Here is an 18,674-nt window from a genome sequence, read left to right on the forward strand (position 1 = left end):
TGCTACGTTTTCTTCCCCTAGGGTAATTTTAGTTGCATATAGAAAACAACTCGGGTTTGTTGGGCTCAATTTTAACCCACAAAAGCAACCTCTACTGAGTCTTGTGGGAGGTAATGAGTGACACTCACCTGTAGCACCTGTGGGTAATCGAAGACCTGGTGCTTGTGGCAGCGCTTACGAACAGAAAGGACGCCCTCTGAGAGGTTGGTGCACTTGTCGAGTACTAACACTGACTCTCCGTGTTTGACCTGGAGGGCTTCTACGTCCTCTCTGTACTCAGGATGGAGACCCACCTGAGACGACAGGAGGAAGTATCGCCGTGGACTACAAGGGAAAAAAAAAATGATTGGAAAATCGCAGCTGGTATGTTGGTCAAGGTAAGACAAACTTTGATATTAAACTTATGGCAGTAAGCATTTCCTTACCAGTCATCCACTGGTTTTTAAAAATTATCCTCTGTAGCATTAGTAAATATTTAAAATATGATATACTGTGAGAAAGTAAGATATGATTCATTCACACACTGAAATATTAGGTAATCATAACAAATCTTATTTGGGAACAGTTCTTAATAGTGTGAGGAAATGCTTATAATATGCTAAGCTGAGAGTGCATGCTATAAATGTGTGTGTGCGTGTGTGTATGTGTGTGGAAAGAGAAAACTAACTGATTATTTGGAAGGAACATCAAAATGTTCTCTTAGTTCTATCTGGGTCCCCAGCCTGAAAGGAACTGGAAGCTGGCTGCATTCTTCAAATGGGGAAAGAGGGAAGCTCAACGGGAAGCACCGGCATGTGACCAAAGGCTCTGGAAAGGGCTGCTCCTGGTGTTGAACAGCATCCTGTGCAATGGAGAGGCTCCAGGGAAAGTCCCCATCGCCAGGGCCACATAAACAGCAGGGAGATCGAATTGGTAGTTGAAAACATTAAGTAGAAAAAACTATCTTCTTCATCAAAGCATGGAATCTCCAGTCTTAATATCTGGATGGCAAGGATGTGTAAAAGAAAACAGAGGGAGGAAAGATCTCCAAGGGTCTAGTGCCATGCAGATCTCCACACGAGGCAGAAATGGGAACACAAAGTCAGTAAGCCTGAAGTCAAGGGGAAGATTTTGGAGAGACCAGATGGGAAGTAATTCCCTCCTGGAAGACAAGACTCCCACAAGACAGAGAGGGTACAGAACATACAGCCTATACAAGTTGAGCATATCAAATCTGAAAATCTGAAATCCTAAATGCTCCAAAATCCAAAGCTTTCTGGATGCCAACATAACGCTCAAAAGAAATGCTCATTGCAACATTTTAGATTTCTGGATTTTGAATGCTCAACCAAGAGTATAACGCAAATATTCCAAAATCTGAAAAAAAAAATTAGGAGTCAAAAACACTTCTGGTCCTGAGCATTTTGAATAAGGGATACTCAATCTGTTTAGGCCGAGGGACCACAGGGAATCAGCGTCAAAGAGAAGAATCACAGAAAGCACGTTCCAGGAAGAAATGAAACACTCAGCAGCCCTAGAAGCAGCACGCACTGAAATCCAGCTCACACTGGTACAGGCCAGGGAAAACACGAGGGCTGTGTCTCTCACAGGCAACACCACCATGCAACCTAGACTTTGTGAACCCATCTATCTTTTATTTTTCTTTTCGGATTTGAAGAGAAAGGAATGGTAATTGTTACTTTTCCTTAGTTTCTCAGACTTGTTTGGAAGTTCTAGCTGGGGAGCATCTCATTCAGTAATTATTCTCTAACTGAGAAAGTCATCTTTTACAGAGGATTAAGCTTCAGGTTTAAATCATAAAGCAATGAGTGAAGGTGAACACCTGCCTAGTCAGCTAGACTAGCCAAATAAACCCCAGAGAAAAGAGCAACCTATCCCACAGCCAGACTGCCTTTACCTCAGGATGGATTCTTTATTCAGCCAGACTAACAGCAAAAGGCATTTCCCATATCACAATTAAGAAAAAAAGGAACCAGCAGACTCCCTAAACCTCACTGTCCAATAGCAATTAGCCACCTGAGGCCATTTAAATTAAACTAATTAAAAGTAAATAAAATAAAAAGTTCAGTTCGTCAGTCACACTAGGCCCATTTCCAGTGCTCAATAGCAGCATGTGGCTGGGGGCTGCCTGACAGCACAAATTTAGACCATGTCCTTACTGTAGAAGGTTCTACTTAATGGAGCTGCTCCACGAAGTAGGTGAGAGCCAGAGGCCAGGGTGAGGGTCAGTAGAGATAAGGATATACAGCAGCAACCCAGCAGGGAGATGGTTTGGATCAGCTGTATAGACTCGTTCCTTTTTCCTGGCCAATTTCCTCCTAAATTACAATTTATTGAGCAATACGTTGAACATTTATAGCCAACAATATTCTTTCTAGACACTGAAGCAGGCTTTTGAGCTCTACGCTCAGCCCTGAGCCTCAATAATTTTTCCTTTGTAAAAGTATTAATTTTCTGAGGATGACTTCGTGATGGCGAGATCAGATACAGGGAGTACCCACAGCTCATCTCAAAGTAAACACCATCTCTGCTCAAAATATTTCTGCAATCAAACTTACCTGTTTAAACAAGAGGATAATTTACAGTGAAACCCACAAGGCAAGCAGGGAAACTTCCTTAATAATTAAAGCTATTTGAAATGAAATGGACTTTTGTGAGGTGGGGATTTTTCAATATAAATCAGAAACCTTTTCATTAAAAAGTTACAGTGAAAAGTCATGCTTCGAGTTAAGAGCTAAATGGTTTCTAAAGGTCTTTCTAAACTATAAGGCCTTGGTTTTCTGATGGGTCTCATGGATGTTTCTGGAGCCTTTCTCTTTAAGTAGAGCTGATAGCACAAAACTAGTGTTCTACCCTCTCCATTAAAAGAATAAACAGGTGGGCATCCAAGAAGGGTGAAGAGGATGTCCAGACAGAAGTACACAGAGTATTGGAGTCCCAGAGGGTATTTCTGCACGGTGGGGTGGGAAGGAGACAGCACATGTGGAATGTTCAAGCCCTAGTGGGGTGGGAGCTTCTGCTTAAGAGAAGAATAGTAAGGTAGCCTGGCGCAGGGTATCAGAGCCCCAGAAAGGAAAGGAAGGCTTCTGTGCTGGGGGAAGGGTAATGGGGATGATGGAGACCAAGTGAGGTTAGGAGGTCATCTGGGCAGCCCAGAGGAGAGTGTTAGAGCCTGGGCAAGCAGAGAAGGGTACACAAGTTGTGGGTAGAATGATGGTAATGGTAGCATCACCCCAGCGCTAGAACCCAAGAAGTATGAGGAGGGCATCTGTGCTGGGAGGGTGCAGGGCAACAGCAGTGGCATCACAATATGGGGAGTCAGAGTCTGAGCAGGGATGAGGAGGGGTGGGGAAGGCCTCTGTGCAATATGGGGGAAAGGGGACAACAGAAGTTTGATTAGTATAAGATGGTTGATCAAATAAGTAAAGATATTGAGGATAATGGGAGCCAGATTTCTAGGAGTTGGAGAAGGGAGTTACAAATATGGAAAGAGAGAACCAGAATGCCCCTGCAGTGCTGGAAGGAACTGGAGATACTTAGATGAATGCATGGTTTTCAATATGCATAAATAGATAGACATCTATCTGCACAGATATAGAAATAAATACAGATGTTGATGTGCGGTGCTCAAAGAGACTCTTAAGTAAGAAAGGCTCTGGGTTAGATTTCACTGATAAGAAATAAAGTTCTGATTTAGACATTCAGTTACCAGGATCACTGGATCCCCAATCTACTGCTACTCCATTTTCAATATAAATGTGCAGATGTGAACAAGTCTAAAAATGTGTCCCCTGCTTGCATGCTGGCTGTTCCTGACCTAGCAGATGGTTGGAGTATGCCCATTTTAGTTTTAAGCAAACTAAATTTTAAGGTGGATTTGTTTTTCTTTTAAAGACTAAAATTACTAGCTATGGCTTTCATGTCTCCTCCCAGCAGCGCTGATATCTAAGTTTAAGCAAAACCATGCTGAGAACTTTCAGTCTCCCTCAATAGTAACAGTTGTAAACTCCCAATTTAGTTCCTTTCAGAAGGAAAATGACAAGAATTCCAGCTGAGGCCAACACAGCTGTGAGAAGCAGCTATCAATAGCAACAATCATCCGCTTCCCATTGAACAAATACTGACAGAGATTTAAAACAAAAATAAAAGCAAAGCTCTCACTATTCTGTATAGCCCACAAGAGATGTGGGAATTCCCTTAAACAGCAACTCTCACAGGGATCAACAAATCCAAAATGCTGCCATGAGGTGGCCCATCCTGCTTTCTCCCAAGTCCCTGGAAGGGTGATGAGTCTGAACCTGTCATTACTTTTTTTATTTTTTTTGTCTTCGTTTTCAGGGGTGGAGAGGGGTGGCGGTAGGAGATGTTCTTTATAAAAGCTAACACCACAAGTGATGGCCAGACTGCAAGCTGGCACCGAAATGGCCACCCAAGCCAAGTTGTAGAAATCCATCCATCAGCCAGCAGAGGGAGGTTCATGCTCAATGCAGCCTTACCTTTCAGTGCTTCCCTGAAGATAAACTGGACACTCCTATCGAGTAATTGAACCACAGAACTTTAGAAACTGACACCTTTTCAAAGGATCTAAAGATATTCCAGCTGAGTTATATGTAAAAATTAGAGACTCTAAATTACTAGGAAAATACCACCAATATAAGATCTCTGAAACTAATCATGTTGATATATCTAAATCTCTGAAACTAGTTATTTGAAAATTATTTTTACTGTTTGAAGGGGTTTTCTCCTTTGTTTTATTTTCACTAAAGCTTTTATTTTCAGTTTTCTTCATGGAAGTAAATCTGAAGGGAAGTAAGCGTCCTAAACCAATGTAAGAGAGCTAGTTTATATGAGTGAGATTAAATAATAAAGAGAGAGTTTGGTTCAAGTGGTCTCAAGAAAAGTACACGTAAGACCGAGGCCCTCAGGCAGCTGAGCAGTCCTAACAGACCAGTCCTTACATGTCACACTCTGCCTCACCCAGGGTTTCTCAACCCCAGCGCTGCTGACATTTGCACTCAGTAATTCTTGGGGGCTGTTCTGCCTTATGCGGAAAAGAATTAACATAGCAGGCCTGAGTGCTGTCCTTTGAAAGGCTTGCTTACAAGTTTGGTCTTTTGGTGTCATCTGGAACTTAGATTTTGAGAGGGCTCCCATCAGTCCTGGAACTGATAAGAGTGGCTCACTGTGTCCAAACTGTTTGCACAGACAAACATGGTTTATGCTGAACATATGCTTTCCTTCTGGGAAAGCATGGAAGTCTGGCACGTGCCAGGCAGAGAGAGCCTATGCAGTCAGCTCCTAAGAAAGGCCCTGGGTGCTAAGTCTCTGACGAGCTCCCTTGGTTGACAGCATTTCACAAGTGTCGTCACAGCTTGCTGCTAAGGGAACTGAGCACATCCAGTGCACTCCACTGGAAGAAAGCACTTGGAAGCTTGTGTCTGGTTTCCCCAGATTCACCCCATGTGCCTTCTACCTCTCCTGACTGTGCTTTGCGTCCTTCTGCAATAAGTCACAGACATTAGAGCAATTATATGCTGAGTCATGGAGCCCTCCTGGCAAATCATAGTAACTGGAAGTGGTCTTCAGGACCCTGTAACACACATCCGCACAGTCATGACAGTCAAAAATGTCTACATATTGCCAAATGTCCGCTGGGGGACAAAATCCCTCCCTTTCTTCCGAGGAGAGCCACCAATCTAGCCCAATACGGGCCTTCAGTAAAGGTTTGAGTTGAAGTGAACTGAACTAAACTGAATTGAATTAAATAATTTTCAGAACAACTTTAGGAGGAAAAAAAAGAGAAAAAGAAATGAATACAAACTTTTAAATCACACAACTGATTTAAGTTTAAGTAAATGCTCACAGAAGCAGCAAACAGAGAAGTAACTCTTTTCTCCACTTAGTTATTTCTATCTCATGCTACATAAATATGCCAAATTAAAACTGTAGGCACATAACAGAAACTTGTACTGCCCCAAAGGGTACCAGCTGGACCTATATAGATCACCCTTTCTCAATTTATAAAAATCTCACCTCAAAATAGGGCACTGAATTATATCAGTTCCTTCTGTCCATGAATTCACTATGAGAATTATTTGTGTATTTCCATTTTGATGACAATCAAAAAAATTAGTATGGGAATAGCTTTGCTCATACTTAATGATGAATACTGCTAAAAAAATATTCAACGTCCAAGTTTGTATTTAGTGGGCTAATGGGATGAGAAGAACGCTTAAAATGTAAATCATATAAAGCAGTATAGTAAAACGCAGATAAAATCTAGGATGTGGGTATACATTATGTTCACTGTAAAATTTTTTAAACTTTGCTATCTGTTTGGAAACTTTCATAACAAAATGTTGGGAAAAATATGAATCAGGCATCCGCACCATATGAGGATAAATGATGTCACAATATGCTACAAAAAGGGAAACTTCTAATGGTTCAAAAAGAAAACATGGTTTAAAAAAAAAAAACTACATTATCACCCAACATACAACAGCATAGGCGCATCAAACCCAAGAAACCTGTAATTAACTCCATATTCACCTTAAAGATGTAATCCCATTTCAAAGAAACAGCATCAGCTATCATACTAAATTACGTCAATCTGAATGTTACTAGTTTTGTAGATGTGCTTGTATTTAATTTGTAAATTTGTTTCAGTTTTGTAGTTGTATAAGCACAAAGAGTTTAGATTGGTTTTTATTTATATTTACTTATAACAAAAATAATTAAAATGCAAGGGACCTTGAATAGTCAGAAAAACTCTGAAAAAGAACACAGCCTGAGCAATATCACAAGACCCCATCTCTACAAAAAATTAGCCAGGCATGGTGGCATGTGCCTGTAGTCCTAGCTACTTGGGAAGCTGTGGCAGGAGGATTGCCTAAGCCCAGGGGTTCAAGGCTGCAGTGAGCTATGATCCCACCAATTTGATCCAGCACTCCAGGGTGACAGACCGAGACCTTGTCTCTTAAAAAAAAAAAAAGAAAAGAAAAAAGAAGAACAAAGTTGGAGAACTCACATTTATTTCAAAACTTAATACAAAGCTACAATAACCAAGACAATGTGGTACTGGCGTAATAACAGACATATAGACCAACAGATTAGAATTGAGAATCCAAAGATAAATCCATGTATCTATATGGCCAGTTGACTTTTATCAAAGGTACCAAGACCATTCAATGGAAGAAGACTAGTTTTCAACAAGTGCTGCTGGGGCAACTAGACATACACAAGCAAAAGAATTGCTTGTGGACCCCCACCTTATACCACATACAAAAATTAACTCAAAATGAACCACAAACCTAAATGTAAGAGCAAAAACTGCAAAATTCTCAGAAGAAAATGTAAGGGTAAATCTTCATGGCCTTAGATTAAGCAATGGTTTCTTTAAAATGACACCAAAACTACAAATCACCAAAGGAAAAACAGATCAATTGACTTCATCAAAATGAGGAACTTTTGTGCATCAAAGGATACTATCAAGAAAGTGAGGCCAGGCGCAGTGGCTCACACCTGTAATCCCAGCACTTTGGGAAGCCAAAGCGGATGGATCACCTGAAGTTGGGAGTTCGAGACCAGCCTGACTAACATGGAGAAACCCCATCTCTGCTAAAAGTACAAAATTAGCCGGGCATGGTGGCAAATGCCTGTAATCCTAGCTACTCAGGAGGCTGAGGCAGGAGAATCACTTGAACCCAGGAGACGGAGGTTGCAGTGAGCCAAGATCATGCCATTGCACTTTCAGCCTGGGCAACAAGAGCAAAAGTCCATCTCAAAAAAAATGAAAGTGAAAAGCAATATATAGAATGGGAGAAAGTATTTGTAAATCATATATCTGATGAGGGTATAACATCTGGAATAGATAAATAATTCTTATAGATTTACAATTAAAAAAATTCAATTTTAAAATGGGCAAATGATCTGAATAGACACTTCTCCAAAGAAGTTATATAAATGGCCAATAAGCACATGAAAAGATACTCAAAATTATTAGTCATTGGGGAAATGCAAACCAAAACCACAATGAGATGCAACTTCACATCCACTAGAAAGCCTGGAATAAAAAACACAGGCAATAACAAGGGCCAGTGAGGATATGGGGACACTAAAACCCTCATACATGGCTGGTGGGAATGTAAAATGGTGCAGCCCCTTTGGAAAACAGTTTGGCAGCTCCTCAAAAAGTGAAACACAGAGCTACCATATGATCCAGCAGTTCTGCTTCTAGGTCAAGAGAACTGAAACTAGTTTTACACAAAAACTTGAATACGAATATTCATAGCAGCATTACTCGTAAGAGCTAAAAGGTGGAAATAATCCAAATTTCCATCAACTGATAAAGAGATGAACAAAATGTGGTATATTCATATAATGAAATATTCAGCCAAAAAAGAAATGAAGTACTGACTCCACGCTACAACATGAATAAAACTTGGAAACATTGTGCTAAGTGAACGAAACAGGTACAAAAGACCAGTTATAGTATATTCATAGGAAATGGCCAAAATAGGCAAATTTATAGAGACAAAAAGCAGATTAAAGATTCTTGCTGGCAACAGAGGTAAGGACTGACTGCTATTGGATATTAGGTTTATTTGTGGAGTGATGAAAAGCTCTAGAACTAGGTAGCAGTGCTGATGATAGTTGCATAATTTTGTGAATATACTAAAAACCACTAAATTGTACACATTAAAAGAGTAAATAATATGGTATATAAATTAATCTCAATTTTTAAAATAAAATAAGTCAACTCTGGGAGTCCACTAAGGGAGAAAAATCCAGGAAGATGGCCTAAACAGCGAGGCCATAACCCCTCGGTCTTGCTTTGCACTTGCCTAAGGGTAGAGGCAAAAATGTCTCAAGCTCAGCTGGGCTCTACACATCGTCTACAGAACAAAATTTGCTAAACGAATGGCTAATGTAAGTTCCAAAATTTGGTCCACAGGATATCCAGGCCACAGGATAGAACACACACAGGAGAGAGATGTCTTCTCCTGAGAAAAGTTCTCTTACTTCTCAGAGTCCACAAGGTTTCTACGGGGAAGTCTGAGATACTTAAAGAATGCTTCTAATGTTCTCCAAGGAAACTATTTCCATGAGACCCATTTCTGAAAACAAATATGACATTTTTAGTGTTACAATTTATAAATTGGTCACCTCTGCTTCTGAGCTCTTCCACATAAGTAAATGATGCTTTTATGTTTGTTTAAAGCTAATTGAGATTCTCACCAGGAAATGGCACCATTTTTACACAGACTACAGGAAAAAAAGGTTACGTCTATGCTCCACATCCATGCTGACAGCCCTTTTCATTTACTCCCTCACTTATTAAAATATGAGCCAAGAAATGCCAGACACTGAAGAGATGGTAGTTTAAAAAAACACCTGGATGCAGTGGCATGGGCTTACAGTCCTGCTACTTGGGAGACTGAGGCAGGAGGATCGCTTGAGCCTAAGAGTTTGAATCTAGCCTGGGTAACAGCAAGACCCCATCATTTAAAACAACAAAACAAAACAAAAAGCAAAAACAAAAACCTAACATCAGCTTCACTGTGCTTACAAAATCCAAAATCCAAACAAGACAGGCTTTGAGCAAGTCATCACAATGGGCACCATGTGTTTTACCCTGGGAGACGTGCAGGCTGCTGTCGGAGCATAAAGCAGAGGAGCCGGTGCAGAAGCCACGAAAGTACCCCTTCCACCCCGCCCCAGTAGGTGGTTTCAAGCTGAAACCTAACAAGGCTGTCTGTCATCTGACCACTATCTCCATCTCTAGCTTTGTGTCTGAGAACTTTTTGCTTCTTTCAGTTCCTAGAACAAGCTGTGCTCTCTCAGATTTTGCACAAGTAGGATGTTACTGATGAAGATGAGGAACAAAATCTGCAGACGGTGGAGAGTGTATCTGATGCCCAGAAAAACTGACAGGGCACAACTTGTTCTAGGAACTGAAAGAAGCAAAAAGTTCTCAGACACAAAGCTAGACATGGAATAATGGTTAGATGATAGAGAGCCTTGAAAGATGTTTTAGGGACTGTGGGCTAAGGCCCAATGTGAATCTTACCCTAAGGGCAATGTGAAGCCAGGGATCAGACTTGAGGGTAGCAAGACCACAGGCAGGGAAACCAAATAGGAAGCTGTTTCAGCAAGCCAATGGAGAGAGGGCAGGAACCTAGCCTAGGGTAGGGGTGGAGGAGTCAGGGAGCAGACAGACCTAGGAAGTATTTAGGATATAGAATCAATAGGACTTCCTATGGGAAACAAAGGAGAGAAAGGAGTTAAGGACACCACACAGATTTCCGATTTAGAAAACTTGGTAGTCAGTACTGTGAGTTTACAGAGAGAGAGAAAACTGCAGGATGAATAAGACTGGCGTGGAGGTGGGAAAATGGGTGCCTCAAGGACTCTGGCCTGTAACTGACGCTTTGGTTGCTGTGATACTCACCCCCGCTAAATCTCATCAGCATCTCAGATTCAGTAAAGGCACACCTGGCTGGGCTGAATGTACCTTACCCTGGTCCTTTCTCTGGAAGATCCACCTCAGCCGACAGTGGACTATAGACAGGAATGCTGACATCGTAGCCTTGCCGGTAAGTCCACGTAGAAAAGCCGCCACCAGCCAACAAGGCCCTGAGAGCAAAGGACGTTGTTAAATGATGAGAAAGAAACAACTTATTCTGACATGCACTGTGGAGAGGAATAGGAATTACTGAGTCTTTATTATCAAAACCAGCTAATGTTTACTGAGTCATTTTTCTATAAAGACACGGTGTTAAATGCCTTACACACACATCTCCTGACCATCAGCTGCATTCTTTCCTTGAATCACCAGCCTTCTCCCAGGGTGCTAAATAGCCTTTCCTTACTTGCCAGTTTTTAAAACATGTCACAGCCCAGACAGAGGACACCTTATGGACAGCCTCCCTGCCACCTCTTTCATATCCCATCCACCTCTCCCTCGTCATGCTTTATAATTCAACGCGTTTACAATAACAGCAATAACAGTTCTGCAGGGGAAGACTGGCTGGGGCAGTCACTTACCAACTACTGACTGGAATCTCAGAAGACAACGGGCCTGGTGCGCAGTGGTGGCCAGAAAGTATCATATCTCACATCGCTTATACCTCAGCCTCTCTCCAATCCCTGCCCCAAGTGGTTCTTTCCACCGTCATCCCAGAGCTATGTGTCAATCATGTAGCCTCCACCAGCTCTCACTGTCCCTTCCAGCTACTCAGTCTTACTAACCCAATTCCCTCTACAGGAAGCAGAAGCTAGAATTAAACCCTCAGTGCTTCTCTTGCAGTTTGCTTATACCAGCCTTTACTCTCCTTAATTAGCAAACAGTGACCACATTGTTTTAACTGCATCCAGCAAGTAGTACAATGACACTTCATCAGAGAAAGGAAGCAGGTGTGTATCACACCAACTTTTACTGTGATTCTGTCCCAGGACCCCAAACTCATCAAAATCACTTTCTAGGGCAGAGCTTTGCCAGTTGCACACACTGCAAAGTCTGAGCCAAGATGTCTGAACGGAGAAACCACATTTTTTGCAATATTGATTGCTACCAATCCCCTCCCTGCCCTGATGACAACCTCCATTCCCTTCTAACATGAACAGTTTAGGTTCAAAGATTTTCAAACCACCCCTGGAAATCCCACTCTGTTTGTTTAAGCTTTATGAAACCAAGAACTGGTGAGTGAGGTAATGTGCAGGCTAAAAACTTCTCCAGCTGCCAGTCTACTCTGTAAAATGTAATGACTATCCTTGGTACCAACATACGGTCTTATTTTTCCTGATTAGCATGCAGCACTGAATCCAACCAACATGAATTTGGGCGGGTTCCATGACCATAATGGCAAGCAGACTCTATGGGCCCCATGGCCTATGTGCAGAGAAGCAGACATGGATGCAATATTCAGCCACCAGGCAGTCCAGGTAAGCCAGGGTCATGGGCGATTAGGCTGTTAAACTCACAGTCCCAGAGGAGAAGGGGTTGTGTATGTGGAAAGAAAGGAAGCAGGTGTCTATCACATCAACCTTTACTATAATTCTGTCCCTGGGGCCCCAAACTTGTTATTCTGTCTCAGTGGGGTTACAGTGCACATTCAGCACTGGCGGTAGGAAAGCAGCAATCGGAAGCATGCCTTACACTGAAGATCATACACGTGCAATCTCCCTTTGTCATTTCAAAAAGAGCCACCACTGCAATTAGTCAAACTGGTCTCATGCCAGCCCTGCTACTGACAAGACTTTAACTTTCAGGCACTGTATCTTCTTCTGCCAAGGTCTCCATTACATTCTAATGGAGAAAATACTCTTAAGAATCCCTTGCTTTACAGAACACATGTTTTACATTGACTGAAAAGTGAATTTCTCAACAGCACATTCTGTTTTCTCATTATGTATCCCAAAATCAGAGATCAGTTCCAAAGCTGCAAGAGACTGAAGAGAAAACCTGCAGCTAAAGAAGTATTAATATGATGATATGACTCCGCTCAGGCCAAATATTATATCACTGGAGGTGTTTTCCAGCATTTTGAGCGCTTCACAGGGCTGCCTGATTCTAGGACGCCTCCTTTGACACTGAGCCTTCCTCCCGACGGCCTCGTCCTCTCCACCTTCCCTGATCCAGTGTTCTGCATCTTTTCTCACAGCTGTCCTCCTGCTATGTAAGTATTCACAGTGCCTAAACACAGTAAGGCTGCAAGTTTATCTTTTGCTTTCCTTTAAACTATGCAGGGAATAAGGCCTGCAAATACTTCAAATATAAAGCTTCGGGCTTTGCATAAAACAAAACCCAAATAAGCTGATTGATTCTATCGGTCATCCTATTTGTTCACTGACTCAAACAAACTGTAAAACAATATTTGTGAGACAGGGAAATATGAGCAAAGGCTGGATATGTAGTGACTATGTGGTGATATTGAAAAATTACTGTTAATTTTCTTAGGTATGATAATTGTATTATAGTTAGGTACACTTTTTTAAAAGGCTGTATCATGGAGAGATTCACACAAAAATATTTACAGATGTCATGATCTAATGTCTGGGATTTGTTTCTAAACAATCTAGCGGAGGCGGAGGTGGATGAGAGCAAGGATGAAACAAGACGGGCTGCAAGCTAATGATTACCGAAGCTGGACAGAGGATATGTGGGGCTCACTGTACTAGTCTTTCTTCTTTATACAGTGTGAAATTTTCCATAACGAGTTTAAGCAAATAAATACATGCCCACAGAAAAGTAGATATGTGTGAGAGAGATTTGCAAAAAAGGATAATAAAAATCTAAGGTAGTAAGGATATTACAGAACAGATCTGAGAACACTAACATCAGTTAAGTCATTAAACATGTATAAGCCATTAAATATGTCCCATTTAAGTTAAAATAAGATTGGTTTGTAGGTGTGCTTATGTCTAAATCCATAGGAAAAAAAACTAGAAGATATATCATATTTTAACAATAAGTATCGGCCGGGCGCGGTGGCTCAAGCCTGTAATCCCAGCACTTTGGGAGGCCGAGGCGGGTGGATCACGAGGTCAAGAGATCGAGACCATCCTGGTCAACATGGTGAAACCCCGTCTCTACTAAAACTACAAAAAATTAGCTGGGCATGGTGGCATGTGCCTGTAATCCCAGCTACTCAGGAGGTTGAGGCAGGAGAATTGCCTGAACCCAGGAGGCGGAGGTTGCGGTGAGCCGAGATCGCGCCATTGCACTCCAGCCTGGGTAACAAGAGCGAAACTCCGTCTCAAAAAAAAAAAACAATAAGTATCTTTCAGTAAGGGAGTGAAAACAGAGGAGAATCAAAGTAGATTTTTACATTTTACTTACACACTTGCATGCTATTCAACCCTTGTACAAAGTGTATATGTATCATGTATATGGATTTTTTTTAACTGAAAGAGAAATAAAAACATTTAAGGAGCATAAAAAACCATATTCACTGATCAGACATTCCCCTTCAGTCCAGGTCCTTGTATTGTATTTCCTTGAGTAAAATAATTTTTAAGTAATTACACCTATGACTTTGAACTTTAGGAGATCTTAAAGCAGTCTAATCTAGCCCATCTGTTTTCCAATTTCCAAACAATCTGACATACAGCTCCTGTAAAAATCACTCTGAATTCCCAGTTCTTGCCTCCTTTGAATCCAGGAACAAGGAAGAAGGATAAGAAAAATTAACAAACAAATCTACTATTCCTTACCACAACCAGAAGGCCACCTAAGTTTCAAAATGAAATTTCCCACAACCAAAGACAAAGAAGGACTAGATGGTGATTCATTACCTGCTATAGGATTGGCTATAATCCCTTACAAAAATACAAGCACAGGGAAAACGATTTAACCTTCCCGATCCTAACACCTAAACACTAGCAAGTATTTACACTTTCTCCTGTCTACTTGACACCTTCCTGCAGAGGAATAAAACTGCATTTAACATGTGCACTTGATAAAAATAAAATCCAACTCCCATGCGAATGCATATACCAAAATGTCAGCAAAAAGTGAAATGCCCCAAACAGAAAGAAGCCCTCTGAAAAGAAATCCAGAACAGGAGGTGGAGGCTCTACATTCCTAACAGCTCTTTTCCTTCCCTTCTCTGTTCTCCAAAGTATTTCACTTCCCCAGAACAACCAAATCCACAAAACAGTAGCCCACTCAGGAACAAGTACACCTTCTCTGGGGCTGACAGCCAAATAACGGGATTGCCCTGTGTTCAACCGCTTTCTACAGCATTTGTGCACCCGGACTGCCCTCTATCGTCCAAAATGGTCTCTACACCAACGTTGAGGGGTGATCCTGGGGTGTTTGTCTCTTCTAGTTACAATTGTATTTCCAGACAGAAATTCAAAACTGACTTTAGATAATCACTTAAAGCAAAGAAGGCTTAGATTTAATCTTCTGGGGAAAAGGAGTCTAAGTGTTGATTTTCATAAATGATAATGTTAGCCTCTAACAAGTTGAGAACTAGCCTCAGGCTGTTCTCAGGCTAATACGTCAGGCTGTTACCTTTTCAATAACAATGATTTTAATGAGTTACACACCAACTGTAATAAGACTGGTGATAAACAAGTTTAGGTGAACTCTTAACAATCCTGCCCCTTGAGTATTGCCCAGGACCTTTATACTGGGCCCCAACTTTCTGCTTTCCTCAAATCCTTGAACCAAGCACTAAGGGAGGTCCCTTAAGTAGCACCTCATGCCAGAGCTTTCCAAGAAAGCTCACACCAAAACGTTTCAGTCCGTGGATGAAAGGGCAGATGAATACAGTGAGTGAACTCAAAGTCACTCTCATGAAGTCATGGCCACTCCACACCACATCTGCCTATTTGGAAGGTTTTTCTAGAAGGAAGGAAAGGTAAGGGGGCAACTAAAGAAGGCAGGCAGGCAGGCAGGGAGGGAGGGACAGACAGAAAGAACCCTACTGACGGAAACAACAGAAGGTAAATGAGAATCAGTATGCCCCACTGCCCTCTATATCTCAGGCTTTCGGTACCACTTTCACGTATCGACGCTGCTTTTTCTCAATAAGCTATGCATCTACTTGTGGCAAACGCTCCCGAATTCAGAGAGAACTAGCACAAGCCAGTCACACCTTCAGGGGCTGGATGTGTTACACGCAGAAGTGTACAACCCAGAGCAGGAAAACAGTTTTAGAGGCTATGCCAGGACATAAGCCCTAACTGGTTTTCCACAAAAGATTAAGCACTTCTAAATCTTCATGAGGAAAATATCTAGGATAATTTTCTAGTTTAATACACAATTCTGATTACAAAGTATGCAGTAGATTTAGGAATATAATTTCACATGAACAAAAGGATCTTGCATTTACTTAATCCTCAGAAACCCATTACAATGACAGCCCCAAATATGCCTCCTACCTGTCTCTGGGGACATCCAGGGCTGTGTTATAATCTGGAGGACCTCCAGGCAACATGTTGAACAATAGGTGATTTGTACCTCGATCCCACCTGTCAAGAAATTTAAAATGTAGGAGAATTCACGTGTCAACTATGAAGAAACAAGAGTCAGTTACTGGATAATGAGCAGCAAGGACCCCCACGCCCAGATAGGACCGCTTCTCAGGTATGCAAAGTAAACTCCTAGAAATCCCAACAGTACATCAGACACAAGTCTGGCTCCATGATAGAAAAAACAGACAGACATGTACTTCAAGCTTGTCCCATACAGAACTGCTTCTAATAATGAAAAGTTGAAAACTACACAAATGTTAACCATTTGGTTAAAGAAACAAAAAATAGGTTGGGCATGGTGACTCATGCCTGTAATCCCAGCACTTTGGTAGGCCAAGGGGGGCAGATCACCTGAGGCTGGGAGTTCCAGATCAGCCTGACCAACATGGAGGAACCCTGTCTCTATGAAAAACACAAAATTAGCCGGGCATGGTAGTGCATCCCGTAATCCCAGCTACTCGGGAGGCTGAGGCAGGAGACTCACTTGAACCCAGGAGGCGGAGGTTGCAGTGAGCCGAGATCACACTATTACACTCCAGCCTGGGCAACAAGAGCAAAACTCCATCTCAAAAAAAAAAAAAGAAAGAAACAAAAAATAAATTAGAGAAGCCTGGCCAAATATATGGTAGAACATCTGCAAAATGGAATACTATGCAACCCTTAAAGTTATATAGTAAAAGAACATAAAATCATGTCGTAATTTGGAAATATATTCGTGACATATTAAGGGAAAAAAGCAAACGAGCATGTACTGTGATCCCATTTGGGACAAAACTTTATATACCTATACACGTGTATGTATATTTTTAATAACATCACAATATTAATAATGTTTCTATCTTAGAGACAGGACTTCAGAATGAATCTTAGATTCTTCTTTTTGCTTCCTGTATTTTCAGACTTCTTACAGTGAATGTGTATTATGTAAGTGCTAAGAGGAGTGGGGAGCATATTTAGATTTAAAAGGAAGAACACAGGAAGAAGAGCCACCCTTAGTTTGGAAACTCTAAGAGGCTGGGAACACACAGCGGTAGTGCCGGTGACAGCAGACTACTCTTCACGGGCACACAGGCAGATGCTGCCATAGGCCTCACGCTGCAAGTCAGTCCCTCAAACACACCGTGTCCTGCAAGAAGACAGCATTGGGAAAGCCGACTCAAGAGCAGAAGCATTCCCGTCCTTCCCTTCCCTTTAGTTTCCCGAGGGCCATTCGAGAATCTCTTGGGCACTGGGCTGTAGCAGTGTGAGATACCTAGAGAGCTGGGCCAAGGCTTGCGCTGTCTCCTTGATGCGGAGTGTGTTCTGGTTAAGCACATCGATGGAGGGCACAAACAGGCAGGCCCGGCTGATGTCATCAGTGTAGTAGTCACTGTCAGAGATGGCTGTGAGCAGTTCATTATACTCCCGGGAGATGGTGTTGCTGACAGGGACGCCGAAGTCATCCACGTACTTTTTCAGAGCATAGATATACACCTTGATTTTGTTCTTTGGGTTGAAGCCACAGCGGTAGACATCAAAGCACGTGTGCATTCTGCAACTGAGATCCCCCCGCTCTGGGATGGGACTGTCGGCCGGCAGCCTGACCACCGGCACATCACGGACGCTGCGCTTCTCTACATTCCAGTCATTGGAGGACTCGATAGAATGGGGCCAGAACTGAAACATGCCGGTGGCAATGAGGCCCAGGAGGACAATGGAGAAGAGGGTGATGTAGTAGATTCGGTGCTTGGTCTTCATTCTTGGGATGAGGGCAGGACCCCGGATGTTATACTTGACCGACGCACACATAATGACACAGACAGCCTCTTCCTCACACTCCTGGTCACCAGGGAGAGAAGTAAGAAAAATCAAATATTTAGGATGGCAAATGACACTTGAAAACACTATTCAACTTTCTTTTTTTTTTTTTTTTGAGGCAGGGTCTCACTCTGTCACTCAGGGTGGAATGCAGTGGTGCAACCTCAGCTCACTGCAACCTCCACCCACCCACCCCAGGCTCAAGCGATCCTCCCATTTTAGCCTCTCGAGTAGCTGCGATCACCAGGCCCAGCTAATTTTTTGTATTTTTAGTAGAGAAGGGGTCTCACCATGTTGCCCAGTGTGGTCTTGAACTCCTGCGCTCAAGTCATCGGCCTGCCTCCGCCTACTAACATGCCGGGGTTACCAGCATAAGCCACTGCACCCAGCCTCAACTTTTAATGTACCTGTTTCTTTCCCTTAAGTGGTGTGGTGAAATAACAAAAAGGGATTTTGGACACTTCTTATAAACATATAGAAATATATATCTGAATATATTAATATATATAGTACATAATTTATTTAATACTTCATATATTTAATATAAATATCAATACGTAATATAAAATATAAGTATACCCTATCAATATACATTCACTTAAAGCAGAAGCTGGCAAATGTGGGACTCTGGGAAGGAGGGCTCTGACCAACGCAGAGAAATCAAAAGTGGAATCACTAAAGACAGTTATTTTGTTTTATTTCAAAACACTTGCTTAACATAGAATAATGATTAACTGGACAAACTGATGCTTCATAATTCTAAAATCTGTTTTTGGCTGGGCACGGTGGCTCGTGCCTATAATTCCAGCACCTTGGGAGGCCGAGGAGGGTGGATCACCTGAGGTCAGGAGTTTGAGACCAGCCTAGCCAGCATGGCAAAACCCCATCTCTAC

The 18,674-nt window shown here is 42.0% G+C and overlaps 1 protein-coding gene across 1 annotated transcript in view; it reads right to left on the reverse strand.

Moving 5' to 3' along the window:
* Nucleotides 1-18,674, reverse strand: part of EXT2 (exostosin glycosyltransferase 2) — a 176,288-nt gene that overhangs the window by 148,712 nt on the left and 8,902 nt on the right. The window contains exons 2-5 of the mRNA XM_017529398.2: nucleotides 17,237-17,802; nucleotides 15,892-15,981; nucleotides 10,519-10,635; nucleotides 129-324 (exon numbers count right to left, since the gene is read on the reverse strand). Coding sequence (XP_017384887.1) covers nucleotides 129-324; nucleotides 10,519-10,635; nucleotides 15,892-15,981; nucleotides 17,237-17,772 — 939 coding nt within the window. The 5' untranslated portion in view covers nucleotides 17,773-17,802. The remainder of the gene's footprint in view (nucleotides 1-128; nucleotides 325-10,518; nucleotides 10,636-15,891; nucleotides 15,982-17,236; nucleotides 17,803-18,674) is intronic.

This window comes from Cebus imitator, unplaced genomic scaffold, assembly GCF_001604975.1.
Source record: "Cebus imitator isolate Cc_AM_T3 unplaced genomic scaffold, Cebus_imitator-1.0 Scaffold58, whole genome shotgun sequence".
Classification (NCBI taxonomy): Eukaryota; Metazoa; Chordata; class Mammalia; order Primates; family Cebidae; genus Cebus; species Cebus imitator.